Source organism: Silene latifolia, chromosome X, assembly GCF_048544455.1.
Source record: "Silene latifolia isolate original U9 population chromosome X, ASM4854445v1, whole genome shotgun sequence".
NCBI lineage: Eukaryota > Viridiplantae > Streptophyta > Magnoliopsida > Caryophyllales > Caryophyllaceae > Silene > Silene latifolia.
Genome location: NC_133537.1, coordinates 245923672 through 245942112, shown reverse-complemented (window position 1 = coordinate 245942112; position 18441 = coordinate 245923672). Strand labels below are relative to the sequence as shown.

Below are 18441 nucleotides of genomic sequence, written 5' to 3'. Positions count from 1 at the left end.
GGGATGGTTAGACATACTTTTACGCTTATGTATCCTGATCAACCGCCTCCGGTTCTGAAACAAATTTACAATGAGAATGCCTGATTGAGTGAAGAGGATAGAGATGGGAGAAACAGTGTGCAATATATGTTGCATTTAGCGAACGAAGCTAACTACTTTAGTGAGTTCATGTCAAATCCTCGAACAAAAAAACTCACATGTTTGGTTTACTCATCCAGAGGGGGTGCAGATGTTTAAAGCGTGGCCAAATATTGTTCTAATCGACTGTACCTACAAGACAAATACGTACGGTCTTATATTGGTTCAATGTGTAGGCGTCACACCTGTTGGAAAAAGTTTTTGATAGGTTACGCGTTAATTGAGAAAGAGAGAGAGTGTACTGAAGGGTATACGTGGGTTCTGAGAAGGCTAGAATCATTGTTGGAACCAGATGTGAGGCCAACAATCATAGTTACTGATCACGAGCGTGGTCTAATTGTTGCACTCCCTATGGTATTTCGTACTTCCCATCATTTTTTGTGCCTATTTCACGTGTACACCGCAATTGAGGCCAGAGCAACGAACATGAAAAAGAATGGTAATTTTGGAAAAGCGTTAGCACACGACGCTTGGAAAAAAGTTGTTGAAGCTAAAACGTTTGATGAATGTAACATGGAGTGGAATGAGTTGAGGAAAAAAATATTGTGGTCATCCTGCACTTATCACTATGCCAAATCTGGCAATCAATAACGAGCGTATCACAACGGTTTAATGCATTTAATAACGACACTTAGATTACCGTTTTCCAAATATTGGCGGAAACCTAGACTGCGCTAATGAGAATAACGGTTTCTCTCGAAAACCATTGTTATTATAATGTGACAACGGCTGCTTAACAAACCGTTATAAAAAATGTTTAACGGTTTCCAAAAGCTCGTTATAAAATCACTCTTATCAACGGTTGTTAGACAACCATTACCAGTTTAAAAAAACGGCATTTCGAAAACCGTTACTAAATTAACACCAACAACGGTTTGTAGTACCCGTTGTTATGTTATAGATACGGGTTTTTTGTAACCTTTATCATTTTCTATTATGAAAGAACGGTTTTTCAATTCAACCGTTGTCACTAATTGATTAGATTTCTCAGTTTGACCACTGCATGCAAAACTTTATCAGAACTTTAATAAATATTCAATTTGACCAATAATATTCGATTTGACCAAAATAATTCTATAAATATGTCTTCATAATGTTTTAGGTCAAAATCTAAATTATCAAACATTTACTCTTTAATTTCTCTCTAAATAAAATATGGCTGGTGTATCGGAGCTACAATCACGTTCTCATTACGCACAGCCTTTTACTTGCATTCTCCATAATCTCCCGGTTCATTATGACGTGAATAGAAAGGGTTTAAACCCTGATTTTGGGTGGTTGACGCAAATGCTTCATGACTCCGGTTAAAAAACTGTACCCTGTGTCTACAAATAAGCGAGGTTTTGTAGGCTTCGCTTTTATCGAGTTTGACGAAGCCAACTGCCATGATAGTTTTCGCCAGACAAGAAAATTAGGAGCTAGATTTGCGGGGAAAGAGGACTTTTATTCGGATACTAGACAAAAGGGCCCCTATCTATGGGTTGCGACCCATCTTGATCATCATTTGCTAAGACATTACAGGAGGCATCACATTCTTGCCACCGTGCCTATGTCATGGGAGAAACAGGCCATTCCACATGCGCTGCCCGCTGATGATAAAGAGCCGATCTACGACTTGATCTATACCGAAATTCATGAAGAGTATCCTAATACTTCATCAGATTCTAATAATTAAGTCTTTAATTATTATCTGGCATTATGAATTGTATTTGAATTATGGTGGTTCTTTGAATTAAAGTTTAATTATTTATGTTATTTGTTACGTTTTTTGTTACCCCATTCCTGGAATTCAGAGACAATATCACCAGAAAAATTATTGTGTCCTCCGGGAGTATGATACTCCTTACACTCAAAGGCAAACCACTAAATAAAATATTATAATGGCTAACTTTCTACTTATAATAATAAAAAAGAATGGAAAACACACACACACACACACACACACACACACACACACACACACACACACACACACACACACACACACACACACACACACACACACACACACAAACACACACACACACACACACACACACACACACACACACACACACACACCTTTTGTTTTTACTTCAGCCTACCTTCATTTACCTTATGACCATTTGTCATATAATCTGTACTCCTTTAATTTTTATATTTTGAAACAATCCTGGCCCTTAGATGAGAATTCTAGGGTTTATATTGTAACAGAAAAGCAAGGTGAGGCCTATATAAGGACCTCTACCTCCACTGCATTGAGGTAGACTTGAATGAATGAAAAACCTTAAGAATTCTCTCAAAACTTCTAAATCATATTACTTTGCTGAGTCTTAGTTGTAAGTCAGGCTTAATAGTGTCTTGTGCTTGCTTAAATACTGATTAAGGACCTGGTAATAGGATATCAAACAGGTTTGTGCTTGCTTAACCTGTCTGACATCTTATTGTTTGCTTTTACTGAATTATTTCTTTGCTTGCTTGAATTGGTTTAGTTTAAGTCCCTAAATTGTTAAATTGATTTCCTGTGCTTGCTTGGAAATAAGTTTGATAATTATATCCCCTTTTCACTCTCCAAATTTCAAATAAATAGTCCCTTAGTTCACCCTGCACAAGTCTGTCAGGATCTCAGTCTGTTTGTATCTGTTCAGTGAATTATTAAAAATACTTAGATTATTGCTAAAATCCTGAAATTCAGTACAGATTTGGTTTAGTCTTTGAACTAATTTGTCCTAAAATTTCATGAATTTAGGAGGCCATTTACTATTTTTTACTGAAATTGTAAAGATCTTTGCATTCTGAAACATTGTGCCTGGGTCTTGCCAGATTAGTCCCGATTTCTGTCAAGTCCTTGTCCTATACACTGCACTACCAACATTTCTAAGCATCGGGAATGTGTTAGCCTATTCTCTATCACTCGAGTTATGAAAAAATAACGTCGAACTCAATAAAATCATCAAGTAGCCCTGAGCCTCCGATACCATTGCCCGCTTGTCTCCCTGAAGCAAATCTTTCAAAGCTTTTTGTAAAATCAAATTTCCCTTGTAAATCTTTGCATCCTTATCTGGTCCCCACTAACCTCCCAACCGGACCTCAGTCATATCCAACAACTCCAACACGCCAAGTATCGAATGTGCCATATCAGCATCCGGTATGCTACAAGGAATTCCATCAATCTCGATCCCAAGAATCTCCTGCACATCATGTAGTAATATTGTCATCTCACCCTATGACATGTGGAAAGTGTTTGTATCTGGCTGCCACCTCTCAATTAAAGCACACAAAAATGGCATGTTCAAATGTTTATGCATGATGTCGGGGAAATGACTATGTCCCGAATCCTCAACTAACTTCCAAACTGGTTTCGACAAATTCCATGCACGAAGCTCGGCCAAAGATCGCTCTCTAGTATATTTAGTCAAGAAACGCTCCGACTGAGGTTGACTCCACAAAAAATAAGATATGTGTCCACCTAAACTCAGAATCACATCCGGTACTAATGGACCTCCTGGTGCTGGCCAGTCAATATCCAACTAGTATCTTTCCCTCTAGCCCTTACTTTCCTCCGCGGCTCAGGAATCGAAATACTAGACCCCTCACCATAGACCTCGAATCTACCATGGATCCCCCGCATAACACGTAAAGTAGAAGTAGCCTCCACATTTCCCGCCTCCCTATTTCCCCCCACCCGATTTCCCGTCTCCTGATTTCCCCCCACCTTATTTCCTTGCTCCTCATTTTCCGACCCTAGATAATTTCTTACCTCTTCCTCAAGTTCTCCTGATATTGCTCGTACTCGCCACCTTCATAGAAATCTGTCTCAGAAGGAATGAAAACTTCTTTCGACGCAAAACTAGTATTTTCCATCTTGAATGCAATTGTTTTCCGACGAGCAGAAGCATGAAGTTTGTTTCGACGTTCATCACCGTCGGCTATCTGCATTAACAAACAATTTATTAATATGAAAATAATTACATAATATCAAAAATATAAAACTAATTCAAACGTAATATTACAAATATAAAACTAATTCAAACGTAATATTATAAATATAAAACGTAATATACGAAATTAAAATTAAAAAAAAAATCTAATTTTAAAAAAAATGATTTTTTTTAAAAAATAAAATAAAAAATGGACCATGCGTGTGAAATAAACGAAATAACCGAGCCATAAACGTGTGAAATACACGAAATAGGCCAGGTTCATTCGTGGGAAATACACGAAATTTACCAGGTCCATTCGTGTGATTTACACGAAATGGTCCAGGATGTTTCGTGTATTTCACACGAATTTGGCCAGGAAATTTCGTCTATTTCACACGAATACGCCATCTTCATCGTCCCCGATTTTGCTGTTCTTCCTTTTTTTTTGTTTTTTTCCCGTCAATCACTATATCAAACACAATTAAAAGAAACCTAATTTGACTCTATTCATCTGAAATCTATACCGAAATCAACCTAAAAACTATTCTATACTAATCAAACCAATTTAATTGGATTACAAAAACAAGTTAAAACACATACCTTCTTGTAGTTTGGGAGGAATGAAGGAGAATTCCGTTTGAAGTTTGAAGCGGTTTTGTCTTCGTTGTTATTGATGCTGAAGCGGTTTTTAAAATTTGAGTTTTGAAAAAAATAGAGAGTAAAGGTGAGTGATGTTCTTGTGTTGTTGTTGTTCTTGTCAAAATGAGATGTTTTCATTGTTGTTTTCAAAATCTGAATTTGAAAAGGTGAAGCGGTTTTTAATTTTCGAAGCGGTTTTAATAAAATACGAAATTCAATTAGAAATAATATAAAAGCAAGTTTTTTGGGTTTATATTATTCAAGGGCAAAAAGGTAATTTTTAGGGGAGATATGAGTAAAACTAGGGGCGATCTTTAGCAAACCCGTTTAATAAATTGGAGAGACTTTGGATTATTTTATTTATTTATTTATGGTGTCAGCCTTGTGTTGGACACATTGTTATTTATTTAGAAAATAGAATATGAAAGTTTTTTTGGTACAATATTTGTCAAGCATATGGAAGTCAAGAATAAATACAATTTAATCTTAAATAAATAAAGTTATCAGCTCCTCTCTATTTCGGTGCCGAGCGTTCCTAATTGTTCCAGAGCAATCGGAAAGAGTACTTTATCTTTTCCTTCTCCTTGTTTCCCACTTGGTGACTTTAGAGCATCCGCAAAGGTGAGACTCCCCATATGTTCTCTTTCCTTTTCTTATTCGTCCACCTTATTTCCACTAACTTTTTCATTTACCCTCCCCATTTCATAACTACATCTCTACAACAATATGGTTCCCCACTCCCTAACTATATTAATATTTAATAATGGACATGGATGATTAGAATTTGTTAATTAAATTGATTATTAAGATTTTAATTAACAATTTTAATTAGTTACTCCCTCTATTCAACTTTTATCACCCCACTTCTCCAATTCACTTCTCCAATATATGAGAGAAGTATTATATTGAAGTGGGGTGATAAAAGTTGAATGGAGGGAGTAGTTATATTGATAATTAATTTATTACGGTTAATTATTTTTTATTTTTAAGTAATTGAGTTAATAAATTGATTAATTCCGAAAATAAGATAAGAAGATAATATTTTAAACTTGAACTTAGGCATGAGAAAGAATTGCAAAATCTAATGCCTAATTAATCCACTGTCATCTCATAGTGCAAAAATAAAAAAATTGCTTCCAAGAACTACTTTTAGCTTTTAATTGATTTCAACAAATATTTGTTTAATGCAACTTGGCCCACCGTTTCATTTGGCAACCTTCTCCAAAAGTAGAGGAACCCCAAATGTTGGGGAGTTTGGTGCAACAATGGGGAGCCTCATATGAGGAGAGAGAGAATGTATATGGAGAGGTCGATTTCCACCTTTGCGGATGCTCTTAGCGATCGCGCTCACTGAATTAGCGAGGACCACCTTGTAAGGCTAAATAGGGTGACCATAAGCGGATACTTGTTTGAGAAGAAATAAAACCGACCTTGGTTGTGGCTAATCCGAAAGGAACATATCTTATTTCTTTTGAGTGGAGCAATAAACGGAGTTAAAAGTATGGATCATCAATATATCTCATAGGTGTGTGCACATATTCCACAAAAACTAGAATCTCTTCTCCCACCCGAAAGAAACAAAGGAAATATCTCAAAAACACAATTATCTGTATTGCCGACCACTTGGAAATAGAAACAACTTGATAACATTGAACTTTTTCTATATTAACAAGTTGACAACTGAAACAAGTTCATGAAAGGCAGAGACGAAGTACAGTACTGGCCCGAGCAGACTTTTGAAAAAAAAATTACAAAAAAAAAAAAAATTACAAAAAGAAAAAAAAAATTATCCCTTGATCTTCTGGATTCTTCTGATATTCTCCTCCATTCTCGCACTGCGTATCACCGAAAAAGAGGGCTTAAATTTCTAAAGAAATTAACTATAATATAATTACCATAGTTAAAATATTAACTTTCTATATTATGAGATAAAAAAATTCTACTAATTGTTAGTTGTTACTGCCTTACAGGAAATTGGAAAACAGAGTAAAACAAAAAACCAAAGTTATTATAAAAAAAACTCAAATCGTGAGTTTCTGCCGATTGTGCCTTGCGGATTGCGGTTGATAGATCGAGATTGCAGAGATCAATTGATCAATTACAACTTACAAGTAATTTCTCGCCTAATTTATTGTTTTCTTTCATTAAGCAAGTAATTTACTTGAATAATTGTAAATTCGTTCTTTATTACCATTAGCTCTGCAAATTGGATGAGAAAAAAGATCAATTTTTCTAGATAACTTACCTTGATAACATCACTATCGCCGGAAAAATCGCAATAGATCGCTGCTTATGAATGAAATTCTTCTAATTTTGATTAAATTAGGATTTAGAATTAATAAGACTTTTAATAATAAACAATATTGGCTACGAAATTGAGTTGGGTGATGGACAAAATCGAATTCATAACTCGCAATATGAGATTGGTGCTTGAGTTAGGGGGAGGTGTTTATTGATCTGTAGAAAACAGTAATTGGGAAAGATGAGTTTAAGTGTTTTAGTGGGTTAGAGGGAGCCGAGATGTGTTTATTACTTTATTAGGTTGGGACTTGGGTAATGGGTAGGACCGTAGGACTTAGAGTTTTGACTTTGCCTAGAATATTAATCCATACTTGCTAGTTATTTTTGATTTATTTATTTTTAGTTAGCTAAAAATTGTGATAATTGATTTAGTGTATATTATTTTCTATAGTTGTAATGGGTAAGACTCCTACAATAATTGAGTTTTTGAAGAGAAAAAATGGCCATACTTCGACAAATCAGACGAATGAACCATCACCAAATACTACAACCACTGAGGATAATGTGACTACTCATGCCGATGAAAGTAGACCTACAAAAATAATGAGATCGTTGGAACCAGAGACCGATTCTTATCTCGTGGAACGGGATCCTGGAAAACGTAAGCAAATATGTCCATATCCACCCGAAAAACAGAATGAAATAAGGCGAGCTTATATTTTAAAAGGTCCATATCAACCAGTGTATAAACCAAAAGACTATCCAAAATATGGCTCAGATTCCCATGGTCATAGGTTTCAAGCCTCATGGTACGACAAATTTCGATCATGGTTAGAATATTCCCCAGAAAACGATGCTCCATTTTGCTTCCCGTGTTTTTTGTTTAATTAGCCAGATAGCAATAGAGTTTTTATTGTCGATGGGTTTAAAAACTGGAAGTATGCCATGGGTAAAGAAGGTGCTTATAATATTCATGTGGGTACTCCAAATTCACCTCATAAAAATGCTAAGAAACAGCTAAAAGGTTTTCTCCATCAAGAAGGACATCTGGCTAATATTTATGCCAAACAAACACCCATCGATATTGCTAAAAATAGATTGCGACTTACATCTTCTATTGAAGCATTGAGGTGGCTAGCTCTGCAAGGATTGACAATGAGAGGTCGAGATGAGAGTGAAAATTCAAGTAATCGGGGAAATTTTTTGGAACTTCTAAAGCATTAAGCGTCTTTTAATAAGGATGTGGAGAACATTCTGCTAAAAAATGCTCCTCAACATGCTTCTTACATATCATCAGACATACAAATAGAAATCTTACAAATTTTTAGGGATAAAATAAAGCAGGCAATCAGGGATGAAATTGGTGGACACCCTTTTTGCATTATTGTTGATGAAGCAGGAGATGTGTCTCGAAAACAACAAATGGCTATCATTTTGAGATTTGTCAATAATTTTGGCTTAGTGAACGAACTTTTGTTTAGTATTGTTCATGTTGATGATACATGTGCTTTGACTTTGAAGAAAGAGATATTTGAGGTTCTTTCTCATTATCACTTTGATTTGAAAAACTTACGAGGTCAAGGTTATGATGGTGCAAGTAATAGGCATGGAAATTGGAAAGGGTTGCAAGCACTGGTCATTGAACAATGTCCTTATGCATATTTTGTTCATTGTTTTGCCCATCACTTACAATTGGCACTTGTAGCAGCAACAAAGGATGTCGTACCAATTTTCCAATTTTTCTCCAAGTTATCATTCGTTGTCAATCATATTCTTTCATCTTATAAGTGAGTTAACGAACTGCGAAAAGCGTATTCCAATGAGATAGATATGTTGATTCAAGATGGAGAACTTGAGACTGGGATTGGTTTGAATCAGGCAAGCAATTTGCAAAGGCCAGGTGATACTCGTTGGAGCTCTCATTTAAGGTCTATTTCGAGCTTAATGAAAATGTTTAGTGCCACTTGTTCTGTTTTCCATAAGCTAATTGATGAAGGAGATACACCCGCTGAACATGCACAAGCGACTACTGCACTTGATACAATGACTTCTTTTGAATTTATCTTCATTTTGCATCTTATGAAGAAAGTTTTAGAGGTATCTGATTTGCTTTCCGAGGCTTTACAACGAAAATCACAAGATATCATAAATTCATTGCACCTTGTTAAGACTACAAAGACACTTTTGCTAAAGTTAAGGGATGATGGATGGAATTGTCTTCTATCTGAAGTCATCTCATTTTGTGAAAGGCGTAATATAGAACTCCCCGATATGAATTCTATTTATATAGAAAGAAGAGGCCGTGCTCGTCGTTAACATGATCAAAATACTGTTGAAGTTCATTATCAAAGAAATTTATTTTATGCTGGAATTGATGTCCAATTACAAGAGCTAAGCTACAGATTTAATGAGAAGTCAGTTGAGTTGTTAACTCTGAGTTGTGCTTTGGAGCCTAGATCAGGTGGACAACTGATGTGGAGTTGTGATGTCGTCGGGTCACATCCAATCAAACACATTTATAATACTCAACAAACAACTAGTTAGTGGTAAGTCGAGGTCGATCCATGGGACGGTGTGCTTTGGGTTCTAAGTCTATCTATCTCGATTTATGCTAGTGTCACAATTTGTTTGGGTTTGTAGTTGTGTTCTAGACTAATGCAAATAATATAGTAAAACAAGCAATAAAAGGAAGGATGTAAGTAAATGATTAAAAGTGCTAAGATATCATGGGGTTATAGGGGATTCATGGTGTTTGACCATACAAACATGTTTACAATTATAAGCAAGCAATTAGTGTTGTGGAGGAACCGAGTTGGTTTATATCTTACGGTTCTTAGGAAGAGTTGGGTCCCGGAGCCGAATCGATTGGATTGTACAACACCTATAAGTCGACTTAATCCTCCCTATTCAACTTCTATGCATGGTCTAACAAGACTCGAGTTGGTTTATATCTTACAAGTCAAGTTGAGTAGATAAGAGATGGTTGTAAATGCAAGGATTCATAGGCTTAGCATTTCATCAAACATAACATGTGCATAAAGTTGACATCACAACAAGCAAGCAATTTGATTATGAAAACATATTAGATTAAGCATTAATCAATCTCATGTTGGTTTCCCCTAATTACCCACTAATCCTAGTTAAGGAACTACCCACTCATTATCATGGGAAACATGTCATTAATGGTGTCAATCATCACAACAAGTATAAACATGATAATAGAATGAAGAAATGAACAATAAAGATTAAAGAGTAAAGGAATTATACCAAACTTGAGATGATCCAAATAATAAAGCAAAGAATAATAGAAGAAACTTGATTGATTGATGAAGGGTTGTCAATCCTCCAATAATAACCCAATAATCTTCAATTACCCAAAAGTGATGAACTTGAAATAATAAACTTGAACAATAATTAAGGAGAGATTAATGTGAGATTTGTGGAAAGATTGAGATTAATCTATTCTAATCTACTCCTAATCAAATCTAAGAAAGTTTGATTTAATCTAAGGAAACTTTCTACTCTAAAAACTTGATGGTTTGATTATTACAAATGGGGTATATATAGTGGGGATTAGGTGTAAGAATTAGGGTTAACTAAGGGCTTAAATGACGATTAAGTCCCTTGTTGAGGAAACGCCGGTCTTTTTGGAAAGACTCCGGTCTCTAGAAAAAGATGTGCATCCTTCCTTGAAGCTTGAAGAAGACGAAATGGGTCTGCCTGGGAATCCGGGCGTCTTTAGCACGGGACGGGTGGATTTGGTGATTTCTGCCCGGGCGTCTTGTGGGGAAGACGGACGTCTTCTGGAGGTTCAGCCCGGGCCTCTTGTGGGGAAGAAGGGCGTCTTCTGAGGAAGACGAGCGTCTTCAGTCTCGGGACGCGCGGATTGGCGTACAACTTCTGTGTTTGAGCTCGGATTGTAGAACGGACGTCATTTTCTCATCCGGACTCCTATTAGAGTGATTCAAAATCCTAGATCACTTGTTTTTTCGACGCCGTTCCATCTATCATACTTTCAGAGCCAAAGGAGCAACTCGTGGTTTGGGTTCCGAGCAATTTCTTCATAAATGGCTTCCTTCTCGTCATCCTTGCTTTTAACCCTTTGATCCTTCTATATACACTTTATTACTACATCTTTGGTCATCATTCTTGCCTCCTGTTCATACTAGTCCATCTAATATCATCAATAACTTCCAAATATGCACGAAAGACGGGAATTTCCGCCTTATTATCTCCTTTTCTACAAAACATATGAAATGCGATAGAAAAGCAAATAGGAAGGTTTTGACGGATAAAATGGCCATAGAATGTTATAATAGTATGCAAAATAGGCTCAATTAGGGGACTAAATGTGCGCAAATAATGTTCACATCAAATATCCCCAAACCGAACCTTTACTCGTCCCGAGTAAAGAGGTGACAAAAACTAGACCTTTATTTAAACTAACCTACTAATATAACCGATATGAGACAATTAGCGGGTCTCACTCCGCCCCTTCAACTCACAACAAGACGACCATAAGGTAGAATGCCTTCTTGCAAGGCAAGGGGGGTCTTGCCAAAATGGCGACACATCCAAACATTAAAGCACACAAAATCAAGTAATGGATGCATCTACAAAAGAATAGCCACTTTCCTCATCTAAGTGGCGGAAATTATCTACAAGGGAAGCAATTCAAGGGTACATACTCCTTCATAGATGCAATTTCTTCAAACTACTAAGCTTAGAAGGATACCAATAAATCACCTTCAAGTTGTGTCAAGTTAGGGTACCTTTGTCCTCAATCGTTAAATGCTTTTGTCAAGAATAGACTCCCTATGGTGTTAGAAACACTGGAGGATCGCGGAATTTCCCCTCTTGCTTAGACAAGAAGAAGGGTCGTCCCCGCTCTACCATGCACAAAAGTGGATACGATGGATAAAGGGATCGATAGTATTTGAGTTTCACTTTGGGAGTTTGCTTTTGTTTTTGTTTTTCCCCCCAATTTCTTGTGGCATATAACATTTGAGAACACTTTCCTTTGCCATTTCTTTTTGATTTTTGGCATTTCAACACTTGACAACTTTTCAACTTTTTGCATTTTCTTGTTGAACATTTTCAAAGTCACCCCATATGTAGTGAGGGTGCCTTATATTTGAAGCATAGGAGTTTTCATTTTTGTTACTCCTCTTTTCTTTTGATGCATTTTGCAAACTTTTTCACTTTTCATTTCATTTCTTGAACTCAAATTTGAACAATTTCTTTTTTTTTGTGCTCATTCCCTTTGATGACAAAATGTGGTAGAACATGGATGAATGATGGTTGCATGGTTTCAAGGGTCACCTTGGAATAAACGGTAGCCAAGGAGTTATCACACCACAAGGTACTCTTGACTAGGCCTTAATCCATGGGTCAAAGGATACTAGCATGACACATCCTAGGGTGTTTTACAAGTATTCTAACAAGCAAAGTCTTAAGAAGAAAAAACATCTACTAGGGCCTATATACACTTGTCAAGCTTCCCAAGTAGACGGTTTCACAAAATTTTTCTAACATGCAAACTACATGCCATGATGCAACTAACATTTATACATCCTAATGCATATGCTTCTACCAACTAGTATGTCATATAAACTAAATGCAACTCCTAACAACACATAGATACACAAACCGCAACAACAAAATAAACCACATCCTCCTTGACATGTAAGCCCATCCTCCTCATATGAATAATGAAAAAGAAATGGAAGGGAAATAGAGATTAGAACGATCATACCAAGCGGTCTTCATTTTCCCTTGCTAATGCCTCAAATGTAGTGTTGTATCTATGTGAGAAGAGAACAAAAACACAAGTATATACAATTCTACACTACTAAATTAAAGAACATGTTTTTGGTTTTTGAAATTTTCAAATTTTAATAGGTTTTTGTTTTATGAAATTAAAAGACATATTTTTGTGATTTTTGGAAACTACAAGAAAACGGTAAAAACGAACCTTGAGGAACAAGTTCCTCAAAGTTAAAGCACAATTAAAATTGACAAACAAGTAAGAACTTAATCACATAACACCATCCCCGGCAACGGCGCCATTTTTGATGTGGAGTTGTGATGTCGTCGGGTCACATTCAATCAAACACATTTATAATACTCAACAAACAACTAGTTAGTGGTAAGTCGAGGTCGATCCATGGGACGGTGTACTTTGGGTTTTAAGTCTATTTATCTCGATTTATGCTAGTGTCACAATTTGTTTGGGTTTGTAGTTGTGTTCTAGACTAATGCAAATAATATAGTAAAACAAGCAATAAAAGGAAGGATGTAAGCAAATGATTAAAAGTGCTAGGATATCATGGGGTCATAGGGGATTCATGGTGTTTGACCATACAAACATGTTTACAATTATAATCAAGCAATTAGTGTTGTGGAGGAACCGAGTTGGTTTATATCTTACGGTTCTTAGGAAGAGTTGGGTCCCGGAGCCGAATCGATTGGATGGTACAACACCTACAAGTCGACTTAATCCTCCCTATTCAACTTCTATGCATGGTCTAACAAGACTCGAGTTGGTTTATATCTTACAAGTCAAGTTGAGTAGATAAGAGATGGTTGTAAATGCAAGGATTCATAGGCTTAGCATTTCATCAAACATAACATGTGCATAAAGTTGACATCACAACAAGCAAACAATTTGATTATGAAAACATATTAGATTAAGCATTAATCAATCCCATGTTGGTTTCCCCTAATTACCCACTAATCCTAGCTAAGGAACTACTCACTCATTATCATGGGAAACATGTCATTAATAGTGTCAATAATCACAACAAGTATAAACATGATAATAGAATGAAGAAATGAACAATAAAGATTAAAGAGTAAAGGAATTATACCAAACTTGAGATGATCCAAATAATAAAGCAAAGAATAATAGAAGAAACTTGATTAATTGATGAAGGGTTGTCAATCCTCCAATAATAACCCAATAATCTTCAATTACCCAAAAGTGATGAACTTGAAATAATAAACTGGAACAATAATTAAGGAGAGATTAATGTGAGATTTGTGGAAAGATTGAGATTAATCTATTCTAATCTACTCCTAATCTAATCTAAGAAAGCTTGATTTAGTCTAAGGAAACTTTCTACTCTAAAACCTTGATGGTTTGATTATTACAAATGGGGTATATATAGTGGGGATTAGGTGTAAGAATTAGGGTTCACTAAGGGCTTAAATGACGATTAAGTTCCTTGTTGAGGAAACGCCGGTGTTTTTGGAAAGACTCCGGTCTCTAGGGAGACTCCGGTCTCTAGAAAAAGATGTGCATCCTTCCTTGAAGCTTGAAGAAGACGAAATGGGTCTGCCTGGGAATCCGGGCGTCTTTAGCACGGGACGGGCGGATTTGATGATTTCTGCCCGGGCGTCTTGTGGGGAAGACGGGCGTCTTCTGGAGGTTCTGCCCGGGCGTCTTGTGGGGAAGAAGGGCGTCTTCTGGGGAAGACGAGCGTCTTCAGTCTCGGGACGCGCGGATTGGCGAACAACTTCTTTGTTTGAGCTCGGATTGTAAAACGGACGTCATTTTCTCATCCGGACTCCTATTGGAGTAATTCAAAAGACTAGATCACTTGTTTTTTCGACGCCGTTCCATCTAGCATACTTTCAGAGCCAAAGGAGCAGCTCTTGGTTTGGGTTCCGAGCAATTTCTTCATAAATGGCTTCCTTCTCGCCATCCTTGCTTTTAACCCTTTGATCCTTCTATATACACTTTATTACTACATCTTTGGTCATCATTCTTGCCTCCTCTTCATACTAGTCCATCTAATATCATCAATAAGCTTCCAAATATGCACGAAAGACGGGAATTTCCGCCTTATTATCTCCTTTTCTACAAAACATATGAAATGCGATAGAAAAGCAAATAGGAAGGTTTTGACGGATAAAATGGCCATAGAATGTTATAATAGTATGCAAAATAGGCTCAATTAGGGGACTAACGATCTCCTTAGAAAGAGTAGAATAGAATATAAGCTAATGAGGAACGTTACTCGTGATTTGATCATCCGTAAACCCAAAAATGTATCTTGGTGAGAGGCGGTTAAATTCAACTCGCGAGCAGCTCAAGCTCGGTCAAAGCTTGGCTCGTGTGAGCTCGGCTCGGCTCAAGAGATTAACGAGTCAAGTCGAGCCAACGTTGGCTCGGCTCGAACAGCTCGCGAGCGGCTCGAACTTATGTGATTAGATAAGATAATTGCTCGTATTTTATTAAAAATATTTTGTCAAGATTATGATTATATATTTGTATCACACATATCAAATATCGTATTGATTTTCTAAATATTTGTATATATAACCTTCTAGCCTTGTTATCGAAAATATCGAAAGAGATAAAAAAAAAAAAAAATTTCAACAATTATATATGGGCTCGAGTTGAGCTCGAGCTCGCATTAAAACTCGCAAGCTTAATAATTAGCATAATTTTAACTCGGGCCCGCATTAAAACTCGCAAGCTAAATAATAAGCATAATTTTTCCAGGCTCGGGTAAGCTCGAATTTTGCTTTATGAGCATAAACCGAGCAAGGTTATGCTCTAGCTCGGCTCGACTCGTTTTCACCCCCACTCGCTTCTGTAAATTATACCATGCACCTTAATATTTTTTAATAATATAAAAATATTAAATTTTATAAGTTAAAAAATAATAAAAAAATATACCATTATTCATAATTTTTATTGCTCTATAAGTAGAGATCATATTTTTGGTATTTATTTTAATTTTACTCACATATTCACATCACGTAATTGACATATTCATAATAATGAGATATTCATATCATATGACATAATTACTTTTATTCCCCTAAGTTATATTTCATAATGCGGTTTTGATATAGAATAAAACGTTCATAATCAATCTAATTATTACACTATATAATACTACATATTAATCAAACTACAATGTCATATTCACTACACTGATAATGACTATTATAGAGCCATGCGATGAATATTACATTATATAATATATATTCATCAAACGACGCTTCCATATTGACTAAACTGAAAGTGAATATGATAGTGTTATACTCCCTCCTATTCATTCATTTTGTCCCTCTTTCCTTATCGAAGCTAGTCGGATTTTTGTCCCTCTTTCTTTTTTGGTAACTTTTGTGTGGTCCAAATTTAATTACATGTGGGGTAGAATGAAATAGAGTGTTTTGTATGGTCCAAAATGATTTTCTTAATTCTTGTGCAAAATGGAAGGGGGACAAAATGAATGAATAGGAGGGAGTATTGTGAATATCACCCTATACAACACATATTCATTAAACAACGTTGTCATATTCACTAAACTTAAAGTGAATATAATATTATCATATCATGAATATAACATTACATAATACTTAAAGTGATTATGATAGTCGTTGTAACCACTTTTTAAAATTGGGAGTTAATTTTATGTTTTAAAAAAAAAAGGATATTTTGTATCCCTCAACTTTTTCATTTTCTAAGGTGTACCCCACTTTTCTTGAAAAAAATTTGACCGTCAATTACTCTCGACTACGAGTTCAGAAAAAAGATTATTATTTTTTTCAAATTGATCGTTGATATGTGTTTATATGATAGCGTTTTCCCCTTCTTCTCCGTCCATTTTGACCCGTTTTGAGGTTTTCACACCTATACTTTGCATTTTGTGCCATTGCTCCCATACCTTGAGTATTCGTCTCGTTTTGTAGAAAATGAGCTGAAAACGGAGAAAGTAAGCAAGGAAAAGACAAGAGGAGCAAGCATGGGAAAGAAGGAGGGGAAGAAATGCTAAGAAGATCTCCTAGCCGGTAGGCCGGCACACGGCTTGGAACCCCCCCCTAATGGCTTAGAATATTTTGAAGGAAGAAAAAGGAGTCAAAGAGGAAAAGACTCGGTGCCGGTATGCGCACCGGCAGCCGGGCACCCGGCTGACAGCATTACAAGACTTGTGAGAAGTGAAGAATATGTGTCCTCTGCCGGTAGGGAACACACAAAGGCCAGATTTTGAAGATTGAAGCTTTAAATGAAGAAAAGCTCGGTGCCGGTAGCCGGTTAACCGGTTAGCACCACGATTCTGCATTTCCTCCTCTCCCTTGATTTAGACCTAATTTGAGGAGAGACTATATATACATGTCCTCCTCTCCCAATACACTTAGAAATACTACCCTAGATCTGAATTTATTTCCTAATGTATGTTCAGCTTTCCTTAATCAAACTTTAATCTTTCCTTAATTAAGTCTTAATTACTCCATAAAATAGTTTAGATTTATATTAGTTGGGTTGTTTACATTTAGTTGTTGGGTTCTAATTGAAGATATTGAAGGATTTCTTCCTTAATCAATCCAAAGTTTCAATATTTCCTTATTGCTTGGTATAATTCCTTCCTTATTTCATTTAATCTTGTTTTGTTTACATTTCAAGGTTCATCTTGTTTGTTGTTTGAATTAGTATAATGTTTATTGTTTTGTTTATGCTTGTTCCTTCATTTCTTTACATGTCTCTTACTAGTATGAGTGAGTAGTCCCCTCTATAGTTTAGGGAGATCTTGGGTAAGGTTTGGTTGTTGAATATGGGTAGTTAACATATGGGTTTTGCTTAATTGTTTGGTTTTCATACATATGCATATGAGGTGTTTGATGAAATGCTTGTATGAAAGTTCAAGTCTTTTATTGATTTATGCTTAGTATCCTCTTGAATGAGAATGAAAAGAGATGTTTGATACTATGTGTATGAAGAGTTTGAAACAAAGTGAAGACTTTGTGAAAGACTCTAGGAAGACTAAGTAATTAGTGACCAAACCTAGACCATGTAACACCCCCGTACACCAGAACGCCTTTCCAAGGACCATTCCAGTGTATGAAGGTGTTACCATCTTGGTTTTCCGAGGAAGTAGATCAAATTAGACAATAAAAGAACAATTATAAAAGATTAATGTACCATATACAAATAACTCAATACAACCTCTTAATACCAAAGATAAAACTACAACATCTCATGACACAACTCTTCTAGACAGGTAATGTGATGACTCGATCCCTCCAGTCCTAGAAGCCACAATCCACAGTACCTGCTAAGCCAACTGCTCACCATCCCCGAATGGATCACCGCAGGTTTAACAAAACAACAACAACGGGGTAAGTACTGAATAAACAAATGTAAGGCGAGCAACCAAAGTAACAGCTGATCATCCTCCCTCCCCGGTCTCCCGATCTCACATAGTAACCGACTACACACCGAAGTGCGTAGCCCTGCCAGATTACCCATCACAACAGGTAATCCACGCCGCCAGTAGGTGACTGCAGCCGATCCCACCAAGTCCAGCTCATCAACGAGCGACTAAAACAAATTCCTGTCCCTTAATGTGCACATCCCCTCTCATGGCGGGTTCCACGGAGGGCGAACTAGGGTGTCAAGCCACTCCCGCAAGTGACTCCACCACAATCCAAGACACAGCATCACAATTGTCACAACCTCTCCACACCAACACCGTCACAACAACGCCCATACTCCGATGATCAGCAG

At 36.5% G+C, this 18441-nt stretch overlaps 2 protein-coding genes across 2 annotated transcripts; both read left to right on the top strand.

The window, feature by feature from the left end:
- The first annotated feature begins 7376 nt into the window (after positions 1-7376).
- LOC141619878 (uncharacterized) lies at positions 7377-8711 on the top strand. The gene is made up of 3 exons (XM_074436898.1): positions 7377-7581; positions 7816-8106; positions 8218-8711. The coding sequence occupies exons 1-3, from the start codon at positions 7377-7379 to the stop codon at positions 8709-8711; spliced, it is 990 nt and encodes a 329-aa protein (XP_074292999.1).
- A 39-nt stretch (positions 8712-8750) lies between these two features.
- On the top strand, positions 8751-9236 carry LOC141619877 (uncharacterized). Its single transcript, XM_074436897.1, has one exon. The coding sequence runs from the start codon at positions 8751-8753 to the stop codon at positions 9234-9236; it is 486 nt and encodes a 161-aa protein (XP_074292998.1).
- The last annotated feature ends 9205 nt before the right edge of the window (positions 9237-18441 follow it).

Excerpts from the sequence above, each read along its gene's own strand:
- LOC141619877 (XM_074436897.1), top strand. The coding sequence starts at position 8,751 with ATGTTGATTCAAGATGGAGAACTTGAGACTGGGATTGGTTTGAATCAG.
- LOC141619878 (XM_074436898.1), top strand. The coding sequence starts at position 7,377 with ATGGGTAAGACTCCTACAATAATTGAGTTTTTGAAGAGAAAAAATGGC. Across the intron at positions 7,582-7,815 it reads GGAACGGGATCCTGGAAAAC|ATAGCAATAGAGTTTTTATT; the intron begins GTAAGCAAATAT and ends TTAATTAGCCAG. Across the intron at positions 8,107-8,217 it reads AGATGAGAGTGAAAATTCAA|ACATACAAATAGAAATCTTA; the intron begins GTAATCGGGGAA and ends ACATATCATCAG.